The sequence below is a fragment of the Macrosteles quadrilineatus genome, unplaced genomic scaffold (assembly GCF_028750875.1).
Source record: "Macrosteles quadrilineatus isolate MER2022 unplaced genomic scaffold, UCM_ALF_1.0 Scaffold_3__2_contigs__length_128488019, whole genome shotgun sequence".
In the NCBI taxonomy this organism is placed as follows: domain Eukaryota; kingdom Metazoa; phylum Arthropoda; class Insecta; order Hemiptera; family Cicadellidae; genus Macrosteles; species Macrosteles quadrilineatus.
Genome location: NW_026542596.1, coordinates 24,474,355 through 24,489,900, shown reverse-complemented (window position 1 = coordinate 24,489,900; position 15,546 = coordinate 24,474,355). Strand labels below are relative to the sequence as shown.

Below are 15,546 nucleotides of genomic sequence, written 5' to 3'. Positions count from 1 at the left end.
GAGTGTGTAGATTTGCCGAAAAGTATTGATATGGACGAATTTCCTAAGGGCTCTGCCCCACAGGCTGATTTCCAAAGGGCTATTGTTTAAATGATTTGATTTAATTTAGTTAATGAAACAGCTGGTCAGCTGGTAAAGTGAACTGGTGTGTGTTTATTTACTCGAAAAAGATGTTTGTGACGCTTTATGTAGATTGAGGAGGGTTATGTTCGGTTTTAAAGTGAGGTTGTAGACGTTTTGTAAAGTATTGCTCAAAGTTTCGTTTTTTTAAATTTATATAGTAAGCTACAAGTGAAGAGGCTTGACTAAAATTGAAGAATAATGTTAAAACATGTCATTCATGAAGCATTAATATGAACCAATTGATGCTATTGCTAGACGGTATGTTGTCATATTCTTATCGATCTATTTACGGTACATCAAAAGTAGGGGTTTGAAAATAAGTAGGTTTACGCTTTTAAATCAATTTATATTTTTAAACTAAATCATAGCGTTGCTGTATTTTAAAACACACATCAGCACCACATTAATAGCTCTCTATACAGGTCACATTTTCTTCCCGTTGCAAAGCACGGGTATAGCAGCTTGTAATTATTAATCTAGGAGTTCCTGTTTATAAACACACGATTTTGATAAAGGAAAAGTGTATTTGTTAACTTTTTATACCACAATGTATTATTTATAAATGTATTTATACATTATTTTTATGTTTTGGTTTAAATTTTGTGTTTAAGAAATGTTTTAGTTTTCCTACAAAGTGATCTGAAGGAAAGTGGTAATAGAGTTTTGAGTATGGAATATGAAATAATACCCATAGTAGGTGACGGAAACTTATTGTTTTGATCAATATAAATGATTCTCTACGGCCACCAGAACAATCAAGTTGTACAGATTAGTTATTTGTGTAGCTAGTGGTGAAAGTGGCACTTTGCTGCACACGAGAGCAATGTTTACGCACGAGCCGCAGGCGAGTGCGGAATGATCTCGAGTGCAGCAAAGGCCTTTTTCACTCGTGTTACACATTATATTTTTCCTACAGTCACTATAAAACATAAATAATTAGTCTTTCAAACACTATACAACACGTTTTTAGGTTCAGCTAGCAACACAATTACACAAATGGTGCCCTGGAGAAAGTAGTACCCGTGGTCAGTATCACTCCGCTATTTTTCCTCGGCAAGAAATGTGCTCCGTCTTTTGAGAATATAGTTCCGTATGTTTTTGTAATTTGAAGTGGTTTCCGCGCCTAAAAAAAATGCTTTAAAGGTATTTTCTTGTTTATTAAGACCGTAGGAATGTTTTAAAAACGTTTAAAAGAAAAGTCCAGAAAGTTCAGAAATACCAAAACTATAAACACGAAATGACAGGTTAAATCGTAGTTATAATAGTCAATCAGCTGTTCATAGTACTGTATTATTATCTTTAAGTGTTGCCAACCTATTTCCAAGCGTACACGGATTACGTGCATAATAAAACCACGCTGTTTTGTGTTGTTTGGTTGGAATCCTGATGTGCGGCAAAGTATAAACCGTGCGGCAAAGTATAAACCGTACGGCAAAGTATAAATATGCAGCAATTAGCAGCTTTCTGTACTATAAACAGTACAGGGAAGCCAACTTTGTCGGGTGACTGTAGGAAAAATTAATTGCTAATGAGTGGTAAACATACAAACATTTTATCATAGGTGATGAATCTTACTCAAGGTCAGTGTTTGATGTTCAGCAGTACCAAACTTTACTTTCTCGAGATGGCGAGAACGCTGGATACGTTGAACTACAATGTCAATTTTGTATTATTGAAAAATGTGTTTGTTTTCCTTAGTGATCCGAAGGAAAGTGGTAATTGAGTTTAAGTTTAAATAAATATGGAACGTGTAATAATACCCATAGTAGGGGACGTAAACCGTTTGTTCCGATCAAAATTATTACTATTCTTATGCATCTTGTGTTCACCTATTGTATTATTTAGTATTTATTATTGCTTGTTATCTCCCGTATGTAAGTTATTATTGTACAATGGCTTCTGCCGTGAATAAACGAATTGAATTGAATTGAATTGCATTTTAAATTAGAAGTATTTCACGTAAGTTTCTAGCTGTTGTGTATAATTTAATGCTGCAGTGGTATATCTTCCAAATAAATTTGGTAGACGGTTACAAAATATAAAGAGTGCGTCATCTTTAGTACTCATCTTGATTTAATACTCATCATATTCATCTTGAGCTGGGACTGCCATAACTTAAAACGAAAACATTACTTGATAACATCTGGTGGTAACAAAGATATAAGTTTCTTCACTTGAGAAACGCATTTGAATGGAAATGAGTTCAAGTCACGTCAACTGTTTATATATGCATAGGACACAAGGCAAGAGATAAGTAACAGATATCATATCTCAAATGGAATCCTAATGAACGATGGTAATCCGCTTCAAATAAAAATAGCGTTTGACAATTTTAGTAAGTAGCACAGAGCAAAACATACATGATTTTTCCCATAAAAATAATTGTAGAAATGAATTAAAAGTAAGTAACAATACTCATTCTACTACTGTAGAATTATATGAGTATTGTTACTTTCTTTTAATTCATTTCTACAATTATTTTTATGGGAAAAATCATGTATGTTTTGCTCTGTGCTACTTACTAAAATTGTCAAACGCTATTTTTATTTGAAGCGGATTACCATCGTTCATTATGATTCCATTTGAGATATGATATCTGTTACTTATCTCTTGCCTTGTGCCCTATGCATATACAGTGTGTAAATTAAGTCTGGCACACATTTTTTATCTTTTTTTCTATAGTAGATAGAAGAAATCAATTTGCAGGACTGATTAATAACAAATGTTAGGCAATTTTTACAAATTTTGAAAATAAAAATTCCCTTAAGGGCAAGGGGGGTGGGGGGTAACTACAAATTTTCAAATGACAACCCCCATCATGTGACCCCTCATTTTAAAGGTCATTGGAAGACAAATCCAAAGATGTGTCTGAAAAAAAAATTTTTGCACCCTATCCAAGATGGCGGTTTATAATGTACTTAGGGTTGAACGGGTAAATTAGGTATGGCACACATTTCTTTTTTTTACTCTTTGTAGATTAGAAGGAATTAATTTGCGGGACTGAGTAAGAATAAATTTTTGGCACTTTTTGGAATAATTTTGAAAAAATTTCCCTTAAGGGCAAGGTGGGGGTGGGGGGTAACTTAAAATTTTCAAATGACAACCCCCATCTTGTGACCCCTCATTTTAAAGGTATTTGGAAGACAAATTCAACGATGTGTCTGAAAAGAATTTAATGTGTTTCAGACTTAATTCACCCGTTCAACCCTAAGTACATTTTAAGCCGCCATATTAGACAGGATGCAAAAAAAATTTCAGACACATAGTTAAATTTGTCTTTCAAATACCTTTAAAATGAGGGGTCACAAGATGGGGGTTGTCATTTGAAAATTTTTAGTTACCCCCCACCCCCACCTTACCCTTAAGGGGATTTTTTTTCAAAATTATGAAAAAGTGCCAAACATTTGTTCTTTACTCAGTCCCGCAAATTAATTCCTTCTATCTACAAAGAGTAAAAAAGATAAGAAATGTGTGCCATACCTAATTTACCCGTTCAACCCTAAGTACATTATAAACCGCCATCTTGGATAGGGTGCAAAAAATTTTTTTCAGACATATCTTTGGATTTGTCTTCCAATGACCTTTAAAATGAGGGGTCACAAGATGGGGGTTGTCATTTGAAAATTTTTAGTTACCCCCCACCCCCCCTTGCCCTTAAGGGAATTTTTATTTTCAAAATTTTTGTAAAAAGTGCCTAATATTTGTTATTTATCAGTCCCGCAAATTGATTTCTTCTATCTACTATAGAAAGAAAAATATAAAAAATGTGTGCCAGACTTAATTTACACACTGTATAAACAGTTGACGTGACTTGAACTCATTTCCATTCAAATGCGTTTCTCAAGTGAAGAAACTTATATCTTTGTTACCACCAGATGTTATCAAGTAATGTTTTCGTTTTAAGTTATGGCAGTCCCAACTCAAGATGAATATGATGACTATTAAATCAAGATGAGTACTAAAGATGACGCACTCTATATTTTGTAACCGTCTATTAAATTTATTTGGAAGATATACCACTGCAGAATTAAATTATACACAACAGCTAGAAACAATGTTAACTTACGTGAAACACTTCCAATTTAAAATTGTTTGTACCATCTTTGACTAATGGTGGATTTAGAATGGCCTCATTCCCGTGTTATTTGTAATCCAGTTTATAATGAAAAATTACATATTTAGGTTGACAGAGTGTTTTGATGTCATGTCGATTACTTATTTCTGCCAAACCTAAATAAACATTTCCTGAATAGCATCTTTTATGTCACATACGTTATTTACGTATCGAAAAGTAGAGTTTTGACAGTTGCACACTGTGGGAATCTACGAGTACATCCAACTTTGTTAAAATAACAATTAGCTACAGTTGGTTCATATTCACATATTCATGGGTTTTTGTCCTAACCACAAATCAGTGATGTTATCCTTAAATTAATAACTGATTGATAAATTGATTGATTGAGTTTGGAATCGTATTAAAAATATAATTTTCTTTGTTTCAGGGGAGATCAGTCCGAGGAGCAATTTGAGTGTGACGATCCTAGACCTGCAGGTGCCGTCCGATGGCGAGACAGGGGACGGCAGTCAAAGGAGGGAGTCCAACAACAGCATCAATGACAACTGTGCACCTAGTAGTGAGTATCAAAACAGTATCTAGTCATTAGCTGTGCTAGAAACACTTAATACTTACTAAAGGTACTGGGTAAAGAGGGGGTAAAGATATATGACTAAAATCGTAACATTTGGGTCACATCAACATACATAATAGCTTATTCCCTATATGGGAAATTCGCTAAAATGATGTTTGCTTCGCTACCGTACCCTATGTTGTAAAATTCTGCACCTATAAACTATTAGGGTTTCCAAATGGATACAAATCTTTGTCTAAAAAAACTAAATCAATGAAATTAAATAGTTTGGTTTTAGTTACGGCATTTTGAGACGTGTATCAGAGCCAATTGCATCGTAATTTCTAGCTTGATATTTACTCACCTGGATTAAAAGACAGAGAGTTTTGTCCAACTAAGAAATAGTGTTGAATTGTATTTCTTAAAACAATGGTGTATGTGTAACGATTTCATAATAGCTTTGAAGACGTCTCCCGTTACAAGCTGCTGGTATGGAATGGTAGGTTGATTTATATACATCAGATCTGCTTAGTGATTGGTTGGAGCTGTTGTTGACACAAAACAGAACCGTTAGTTGCAGATCGTCATTAGTTATCTTTGCATTTTATAATTTTCTTAGTAAAAATTCAATCCTTTAGTTAGTTATAACCATCTGCAGGAAGTTTTGATTAAAATTAATCAATGCATCCTAATGGGAGATCTGGGTGCAGTTTTTTTTATTGAAGCTCTAAAAGTATGTGTGAACGAAGTGTGTTTGAAACTTCGATATTTTGTTTAGAATCTTCTTCAGCCACGGTAATAATATTCTTAAAGTTACTCACCGTAATACAAATTCCAAAATAAAACGTCAGTGCTGATATTTAATTAGGTAAAGTAAAGCATAATAGACAAGAATTAAATATAATACTAGGTTTATACATTTAAGTTTTTGAAAAACCAGGGTTATCAACTAGTGTTTAATTTTAATAATATATTCCTATATGAGTGATGTTCACTCAGTGAGTGAGTGAGATAGAAGCAGTAAGTTGAATACAGCAGCCATAAGTGAGGTTAAATCCCCATTCCAACTAGTGTGGCCACTGGCCATACAGTGAAATAGGAGTGTTGCTAGAAAGCCGGAGGTAAAACATATATTGGACGATTACCTGTATAACTCAGTGTTGCTCGCTCGCCGATAGGGTGATATAGAAGTGGATGGTTCGAAAGCCCGGGATTACATAATCATGTTTATCTCATTTATACCTTATTAATACTCAGTCACGAACAGAGTGAAATGTGAGAAAAAGACCAAAAAGACGGAGCCACATACACCGGTTACTCCTTATCTCAATTTCCATTGTAGTTAACTAGCTAACTGGGAGCACATCCACATGGAAGAGTCAGTCATCTCCTACCTGATACCCCAATCGACAGAGTGAGGTAGGAGTACTAGTTTGCTAAATAGCCAAGATAGTAGTACATGTTTTCTCCTTTCCTTTCCATGCCTTAGTGGTGCTCATGACCAGGAGAGTTATTCCGACAGAGTGAGTTTTGGTGAGATGTTTATACTGTATAGCTAAGGGTCACTTGTAGGGATTGGTCTTCTCTATACCCCAGTGATGCTCACTCTCCGACAGACTGAGCTATGGTAAAATGGTTAGATAGCTGAGGGTCACTTGTAGGTGTTGGTCTTCTCTCTACCTCAGTGATGCTCACTCTCCGACAGAGTGAGCCATGGTGAGATGGTTAGATAGCTGAGGGTCACTTGTAGGGGTTGGTCTTCTCTGTACCCCGTTGATGCTCACTCTCCGACAAAGTGAGCCATGGTGAGATGGTTAGATAGCTGAGGGTCACTTGTAGGTGTTGGTCTTCTCTCTACCTCAGTGATGCTCACTCTCCGACAGAGTGAGCCATGGTAAGATGGTTAGATAGCTGAGGGTCACTTGTAGGTGTTGGTCTTCTCTCTACCTCAGTGATGCTCACTCTCCGACAGAGTGAGCCATGGTGAGATGGTTAGATAGCTGAGGGTCACTTGTAGGGGTTGGTCTTCTCTATACCCCGTTGATGCTCACTCTCCGAAAGAGTGAGCCATGGTGAGATGGTTAGATAGCTGAGTGTCACCTGTAGGGGTTGGTCTTCTCTGTACCCCATTGATGCTAACTCTCCGACAGAGTGAGCCATGGTAAGATGGTTAGATAGCTGAGGGTCACTTGTAGGTGTTGGTCTTCTCTCTACCTCAGTGATGCTCACTCTCCGACAGAGTGAGCCATGGTGAGATGGTTAGATAGCTAAGGGTCACTTGTAGGTGTTGGTCTTCTCTCTACCTCAGTGATGCTCACTCTCCGACAGAGTGAGCCATGGTAAGATGGTTAGATAGCTGAGGGTCACTTGTAGGTGTTGGTCTTCTCTCTACCTCAGTGATGCTCACTTTCCGACAGAGTGAGCTATGGTGAGATGGTTAGATAGCTGAAGGTCACTTGTATGGGTTGGTCTTCTCTGTACCTCAGTGATGCTCACTCTCCGACAGAGTGAGCCATGGTGAGATGGTTAGATAGCTGAGGGTCACTTGTAGGTGTTGGTCTTCTCTCTACCTCAGTGATGCTCACTCTCCGACAGAGTGAGCCATGGTAAGATGGTTAGATAGCTGAGGGTCACTTGTAGGTGTTGGTCTTCTCTATACCTCAGTGATGCTCACTCTCCGACAGAGTGAGCCATGGTGAGATGGTTAGATAGCTAAGGGTCACTTGTAGGGGTTGGTCTTCTCTATACCCCATTGATGCTCACTCTCCGACAGAGTGAGCAATGGTGAGATGGTTAGATAGCTGAGGGTCACTTGTAGGGGTTGGTCTTCTCTATACCCCATTGATGCTCACTCTCCGACAGAGTGAGCCATGGTGAGATAGTTAGATAGCTGAGGGTCACTTGTAGGGGTTGGTCTTCTCTATACCCCATTGATGCTCACTCTCCGACAGAGTGAGCCATTGTGAGATGGTTAGATAGCTGAGGGTCACTTGTAGGGGTTGGTCTTCTCTATACCCCATTGATGCTCACTCTCCGACAGAGTGAGCCATGGTGAGATAGTTAGATAGCTGAGGGTCACTTGTAGGGGTTGGTCTTCTCTATACGCCATTGATGCTCACACTCCGACAGAGTGAGCCATGGTGAGATGGTTAGATAGCTGAGGGTCACTTGTAGGGGTTGGTCTTCTCTATACCCCATTGATGCTCACTCTCCAACAGAGTGAGCCATGGTGAGATGGTTAGATAGCTGAGTGTCACTTGTAGGAGTTGGTCTTCTCTATACCCCATTGATGCTCACTTTCCGACAGAGTGAGCTATGGTGAGATGGTTAGATAGCTGAAGGTCACTTGTATGGGTTGGTCTTCTCTGTACCCCAGTGATGCTCACTTTCCTAAAGAGTGAGCTATGGTGAGATGGTTATATAGCTGAAGGTCACTTGTATAGGTTGGTCTTCCCTGTACCCCAGTGATGCTCACTTTCCGACAGAGTGAGCTATGGTGAGATGGTTAGATAGCTGAAGGTCACTTGTATGGGTTGGTCTTCTCTGTACCCCAGTGATGCTCACTTTCCTAAAGAGTGAGCTATGGTGAGATGGTTATATAGCTGAAGGTCACTTGTAGGGGTTGGTCTTCTCTGTACCCCAGTGATGCTCACTTTCCTAAAGAGTGAGCTATGGTGAGATGGTTATATAGCTGAAGGTCACTTGTAGGGGTTGGTCTACTCTATACCCCATTGATGCTCACTCTCTGACAGAGAGAGCCATGTTGAGATAGTTAGATAGCTGAGGGTCACTTGTAGGGGTTGGTCTTCTCTATACCCCAGTGATGCTCACTTTCCTAAAGAGTGAGCTATGGTGAGATGGTTATATAGCTGAAGGTCACTTGTAGGGGTTGGTCTTCTCTATACCCCATTGATGCTCACTCTCTGACAGAGTGAGCCATGTTGAAATAGTTAGATAGCTAAGGATCACTTGTAGGGGTTGGTCTTCTCTATACCCCAGTGATGCTCACTTTTCTAAAGAGTGAGCTATGGTGAGATGGTTATATAGCTGAAGGTCACTTGTAGGGGTTGGTCTTCTCTATACCCCATTGATGCTCACTCTCTGACAGAGTGAGCCATGTTGAGATAGTTAGATAGCTGAGGGTCACTTGTAGGGGTTGGTCTTCTCTATACCCCATTGATGCTCACTCTCCGACAGAGTGAGCCATGGTGAGATTTTTAGATAGCTGAGGGTCACTTGTAGGGGTTGGTCTTCTCTCTACCCCATTGATGCTCACTCTCCGACAGAGTGAGCCATGGTGAGATGGTTAGATAGCTGAGGGTCACTTGTAGGGGTTGGTCTTCTCTGTACCCCATTGATACTCACTCTCCGACAGAGTGAATCATGGTGAGATGGTTATATAGCTAAGGGTCACTTGTAGGGGTTGGTCTTCTCTATACCCCATTGATACTCACTCTCCGACAGACTAAGCTATGGTGAGATGGTTAGATAGCTGAAAGTCACTTGTAGGGGTTGGTCTTCTCTATACCCCATTGATACTCACTCTCCGACAGAGTGAGCCATGGTGAGATGGTTAGATAGCTGAGGGTCACTTGTAGAGCTTGGTCTTCTCTACCCCATTGATGCTCACTCTCCGACAGAGTGAGCCATGGTGAGATGGTTAGATAGCTGAGGGTCACTTGTAGGGGTTGGTCTTCTCTGTACCCCATTGATGCTCACTCTCCGACAGAGTGAGCCATGGTGAGATGGTTAGATAGCTGAGGGTCACTTGTAGGGGTTGGTCTTCTCTGTACCCCATTGATGCTCACTCTCCGACAGAATGAGCTATGGTGAGATGGTTAGATAGCTGAGGGTCACTTGTAGGGGTTGTTCTTCTCTGTACCCCAGTGATGCTCACTCTCCGACAGAGTGAGCCATGGTGAGATGGTTATATAGCTGAGGGTCACTTGTAGGGGTTGGTCTTCTCTGTACCCCATTGATGCTCACTCTCCGACACAGTGAGCCATGGTGAGATGGTTAGATAGCTGAGGGTCACTTGTAGGGGTTAGTCTTCTTTATACCCCATTGATACTCACTCTCCGACATAGTGAGCCGTGGTGAGATGGTTAGATAGCTAAGGGTCACTTGTAGGGGTTGGTCTTCTCTATACCCCATTGATACTCACTCTCCGACAGAGTGAGCCATGGTGAGATGGTTAGATAGCTGAGGGTCACTTGTAGGGGTTGTCTTCTCTATACCCCATTAATACTCACTCTCCGACATAGTGAGCCATGGTGAGATGGTTACATAGCTAAGGGTCACTTGTAGGGGTTGGTCTTCTCTATACCCAATTGATACTCACTCTCCGACAGAGTGAGCCATGGTGAGATGGTTAGATAGCTGAGGGTCACTTGTAGGGGTTGTCTTCTCTATACCCCATTAATACTCACTCTCCGACAGAGTGAGCCATGGTGAGATGGTTAGATAGCTGAGGGTCACTTGTAGGGGTTGGGCTTCTCTGTACCCCATTGATACTCCCTCTCCGACAGAGTGAGCCATAGTGAGATGGTTAGATAGCTGAGGGTCACTTGTAGGGGTTGGTCTTCTCTGTACCCCATTGATGCTCACTCTCCAACAGAGTGAGCCATGACAAATGACAAATGACAAATTCTTTATTTAACCTGCCCTGAGTTAGACCAAAGGTCCACTCTTCCCCCAGGACAGGAACAACAAATATACAAACAACATATACATGTACAGAGTTGTGGACTATGAAAAACTAAAATTTACTTTTAATAAGTGAAAAACACAAATTATATAACAATACAGAAGTGTAAAAAAGAAATTAACTTACACTTACAAATCAAAACATATTACATTGATAACTAAAAATTTTATCACCTAAAACTATTATGGAATTGTCAAACAAAATGAGGATACCTAATATTTATACATGTGCAAAAAGTAATAGTTGAAAAATGATGATGATTTTATACTTCATATCTTTGTAATAACAAATTTTTTACTGCTTTAGAAAAACTTTTAGGGTTATTAAGGTTTTTTATCTCACTATCTAAATTATTGATAAGTCTAATCGATAATACATGGAAAGATTTGTTATATATCATCGTTCTATGCACAGGAAATTGAATTATCTCATTACCAAATCTAGTTCCTCTCATATGGATATCACGCATTCTAGAGTACATTTCAAACAAATATTCTGGCTTACAATTATTTAGAACTTTATAAACTGTGTTTAAAACATTTAATTCTCTTCTCTCTTTAATCTTTAACCAACCCAACTGACGATAATACCTTGTTACATGATCATCCAGTCTTAAATTAAATATATATCTAATACAGGAATTTTGAGCAACTTGTATTCTACTAGTTAGATCGTCATTACAGTCACAATATACAGCAATGGCATAGTCAATGATAGGAAAAATTAATGTTTCTACTAGCTCTTTCTTAACGTAATATGGTGGATTGAAACATAAGCGTCTAAATTGGTACAAACAACGATATATTCTATTACAAACATTGGTCACTTGATCAGTCCACGATAGGTTCTTTGTCAATGTAATTCCTAAGTTGACAACACTTGTTTCATACTTTAACTCTTGACCATTAATTACTACTTGATGAATATTGTCCATGTTTATTGTGTTTAATAGCCTTGATGTTCCTATTACAATAGGTTTGCACTTCTGTATATTCAAACTAAGACCATGACCTTGACACCACTGAAATACAGAAGATAGGTCCGCATTTAACATATCTACAGCATCATTAATTTTACCAACATCACAGTCTATATAGAGCTGCAAATCGTCTGCATAAAACATACTTTTACTAAAAATAATACATTCATTTAATCTATTTATATACAATGAAAACAACAATGCGGATAATGTGGATCCCTGCGGCACACCTGAAGGGTTAACTTTCCAATTGGAAACCAATCCATTGGCTGTCTTAACTTGTTGCTGTCTAAAGTTCAAGTATTTATGAAACCAATTTAAAACACTATCACTAAAATTATATGATTGCAATATGGATATTAACAAATTATGGTTGACACAATCAAATGCCCTGGTAAAATCTAATAATACTAACACCGTTACATGCCTCTTATCCATTGCTAATCTTAAATCGTCAGTAATTCGTATAAGAGCAGTCTGTGTACTATAATGTTTCCTGTAGCCAGATTGATATTTATACAATATGTTATTATCATCTGTAAACTTTATAATCTGTTTGAAGACTAATTTATCTAATACTTTACTTAGCACACATAAAATATTTATAGGCCGATAATGCTTACATTCTACTGGCTTATCTATCTTGGGTAGTGGCAATATTAACGCTTTTTTCCACTGCAATGGATAATCACTATTAAGTAGTGAAAAATTAAAAATATGACATAATACATCTTTTATTTCACTGAATATTATTCTAATAAATTTCAATTGTACACCATCACTCCCAACAGCATTTGATGAAATATCTGATAATACTTTGAATATTTCTTCACAAGTTAGTTCATTAAAGCTAAGAGGTACATTTAATAGATCATAATTATTTCTCATATCCCTGTAGTACTGTAGCAAATCATTATTAATATTATTGTTTATTCCACAAAAATATGAATTCAATTCATTAAGTTCAACATTAGGATCAAGTGGTCGCTTAACAACCTTACCTGCACCTTGGGATTTCAAAATATTCCACTTATCTTTATTAGACCTATCAGAGGACAATGATGAGATGGCCATGGTGAGATGGTTAGATAGCTGAGGGTCACTTGTAGGGGTTGGTCTTCTCTATACCCCATTGATGCTCACTCTCCGACAGAGTGAGCCATTGTGAGATGGTTTGATAGCTGAGGGTCACTTGTAGGGGTTGGTCTTCTCTCTACCCTATTGATACTTACTTTCCGACAGAGTGAACCATGGTGAGATGGTTAGATAGCTGAGGGTCACTTGTAGGGGTTGGTCTTCTCTGTACCCCATTGATGCTCACTCTCCGGCAGAGTGAGCCATAGTGAGATGGTTTGATAGCTAAAGGGTCACTTGTAGGGGTTGGTCTTCTCTAAATCCCATTGATGCTCACTCTCCGACAGATTGAGCTTTTGTGAGATGGTTAGATAGCTGAGGGTCACTTGTAGGGGTTGGTCTTCTCTATACCCCATTGATACTCACTCTCCGACAGAGTGAGCCATGGTGAGATGGTTAGATAGCTGAGGGTCACTTGTAATTGCTGCTCACTCTCCGACAGAGTGAGCCATGGTGAGATGGTTAGATAGCTGAGGTTCACTTGTAGGGGTTGGTCTTCTCTATACCTCATTGATGCTCACTCTCCGACAGAGTGAGCCATGGTGAGATGGTTAGATAGCTGAGGGTCACTTGTAGGGGTTGGTCTTCTCTATACCCCATTGATGCTCACTCTCCGACAGAGTGAGCCATGGTGAGATGGTTAGATAGCTGAGGGTCACTTGTAATTGATGCTCACTCTCCGACAGAGTGAGCCATGGTGAGATGGTTAGATAGCTGAGGGTCACTTGTAGAGGTTGGTCTTCTCTATACCTCATTGTTGCTCACTCTCCGACAGAGTGAGCCATGGTGAGATGGTTAGATAGCTGAGGGTCACTTGTAGGGGTTGGTCTTCTCTATACCTCATTGATGCTCACTCTCCGACAGAGTGAGCCATGGTGAGATAGTTAGATAGCTGAGGGTCACTTGTAGGGGTTAATCTTCTCCATACCCCATTGATGCTCACTCTCCGTTAGAGTAAGCCATGGTGAAATGGTTAGATAGCTAAGGGTCACTTGTAGGGGTTGGTCTTCTCTATACCTCATTGATACTCACTCTCCGACAGAGTGAGCCATGGTGAGATGGTTAGATAGCTGAGGGTCACTTGTAGGGGTTGGTCTTCTCTATACCCCATTGATGCTCACTCTCCGACAGAGTGAGCCATGGTGAGATGGTTAGATAGCTGAGGGTCACTTGTAGAGCTTGGTCTTCTCTATACCCCATTGATGCTCACTCTCCGACAGAGTGAGCCATAGTGAGATGGTTAGATATCTGACGGTCACTTTTAGGGGTTGGTCTTCTCTATACCCCATTGATGCTCACTCTCCGACAGAGTGAGCCATGTTGAGATGGTTAGATAGCTGAGGGTCACTTGTAGAGCTTGGTCTTCTCTATACCCCATTGATGCTTACTCTCCGACAGAGTGAGCCAAAGTGAGATGGTTAGATAGCTGAGGGTCACTTGTAGGGGTTGGTCTTCTCTATACCCCATTGATGCTCACTCTCCGACAGAGTGAGCCATGTTGAGATGGTTAGATAGCTAAAGGGTCACTTGTAGGGGTTGGTCTTCTCTATACCCCATTGATGCTCACTCTCCGACAGAGTGAGCCATGTTGAGATGGTTAGATAGCTGAGGGTCACTTGTAGAGGTTGGTCTTCTCTATACCCCATTGATGCTCACTCTCCGACAGAGTGAGCCATGGTGAGATGGTTAGATAGCTGAGGGTCACTTGTAGAGCTTGGTCTTCTCTATACCCCATTGATGCTCACTCTCCGACAGAGTGAGCCATGTTGAGATGGTTAGATAGCTGAGGGTCACTTTTAGGGGTTGGTCTTCTCTATACCCCATTGATGCTCACTCTCCGACAGAGTGAGCCATGGTGAGATGGTTAGATAGCTGAGGGTCACTTGTAGAGCTTGGTCTTCTCAATACCCTATTGATGCTCACTCTTCGACAGAGTGAGCCATGTTGAGATGGTTAGATAGCTGAGGGTCACTTGTAGAGGTTGGTCTTCTCTATACCCCATTGATGCTCACTCTCCGACAAAGTGAGCCATGGTGAGATGGTTAGATAGCTGAGGGTCACTTGTAGAGGTTGGTCTTCTCTATACGTCATTGATACTCATTCTCCGACAGACTGAGCTATGGTGAGATGGTTAGATAGCTGAGGGTCACTTGTAGAGGTTGGTCTTCTCTATACCCTATTGATGCTCACTCTCCGACAGACTGAGCTATGGTGAGATGGTTAGATAGCAGAGGGTCACTTGTAGGGGTTGGTCTTCTCTATACCCCATTGATGCTCACTCTCCGACAGACTGAGCCATGGTGAGATGGTTAGATAGCTGAGGGTCACTTGTAGAGCTTGGTCTTCTCTATACCCTATTGATACTCACTCTCCGACAGACTGAGCTATGGTGAGATGGTTAGATAGCTGAGGGTCACTTGTAGAGGTTGGTCTTCTCTATACCCCATTGATGCTCACTCTCCGACAGACTGAGCCATGTTGAGATGGTTAGATAGCTGAGGGTCACTTGTAGAGGTTGGTCTTCTCTATACCCCATTGATGCTCACTCTCCGACAGACTGAGCTATGGTGAGATGGTTAGATAGCTGAGGGTCACTTGTAGAGGTTGGTCTTCTCTATACCCCATTGATGCTCACTCTCCGACAGACTGAGCCATGGCGAGATGGTTAGATAGCTGAGGGTCACTTGTAGGGGTTGGTCTTCTCTATACCTCATTGATACTCACTCTCCGACAGACTGAGCTATGGTGAGATGGTTAGATAGATGAGGGTCACTTGTAGGGGTTGGTCTTCTCTATACCCCATTGATGCTCACTCTCCGACAGAGTGAGCCATGGTGAGATAGTTAGATAGCTGAGGGTCACTTGTAGAGGTTGGTCTTCTCTATACCCCTTTGATGCTCACTTTCCGACAGAGTGAGCTTTGGTGAGATGGTTAGATAGCTGAGGGTCACTTGTAGGGGTTGGTCTTCTCTATA

General features: G+C 40.1%; 1 protein-coding gene across 1 annotated transcript in view; it reads left to right on the top strand.

Moving 5' to 3' along the window:
• LOC128989648 (potassium voltage-gated channel subfamily KQT member 1-like) overlaps positions 1-15,546 on the top strand; it is a 126,345-nt gene that overhangs the window by 91,920 nt on the left and 18,879 nt on the right. The window contains exon 3 of the mRNA XM_054411610.1: positions 4,626-4,757. Coding sequence (XP_054267585.1) covers positions 4,626-4,757 — 132 coding nt within the window. The remainder of the gene's footprint in view (positions 1-4,625; positions 4,758-15,546) is intronic.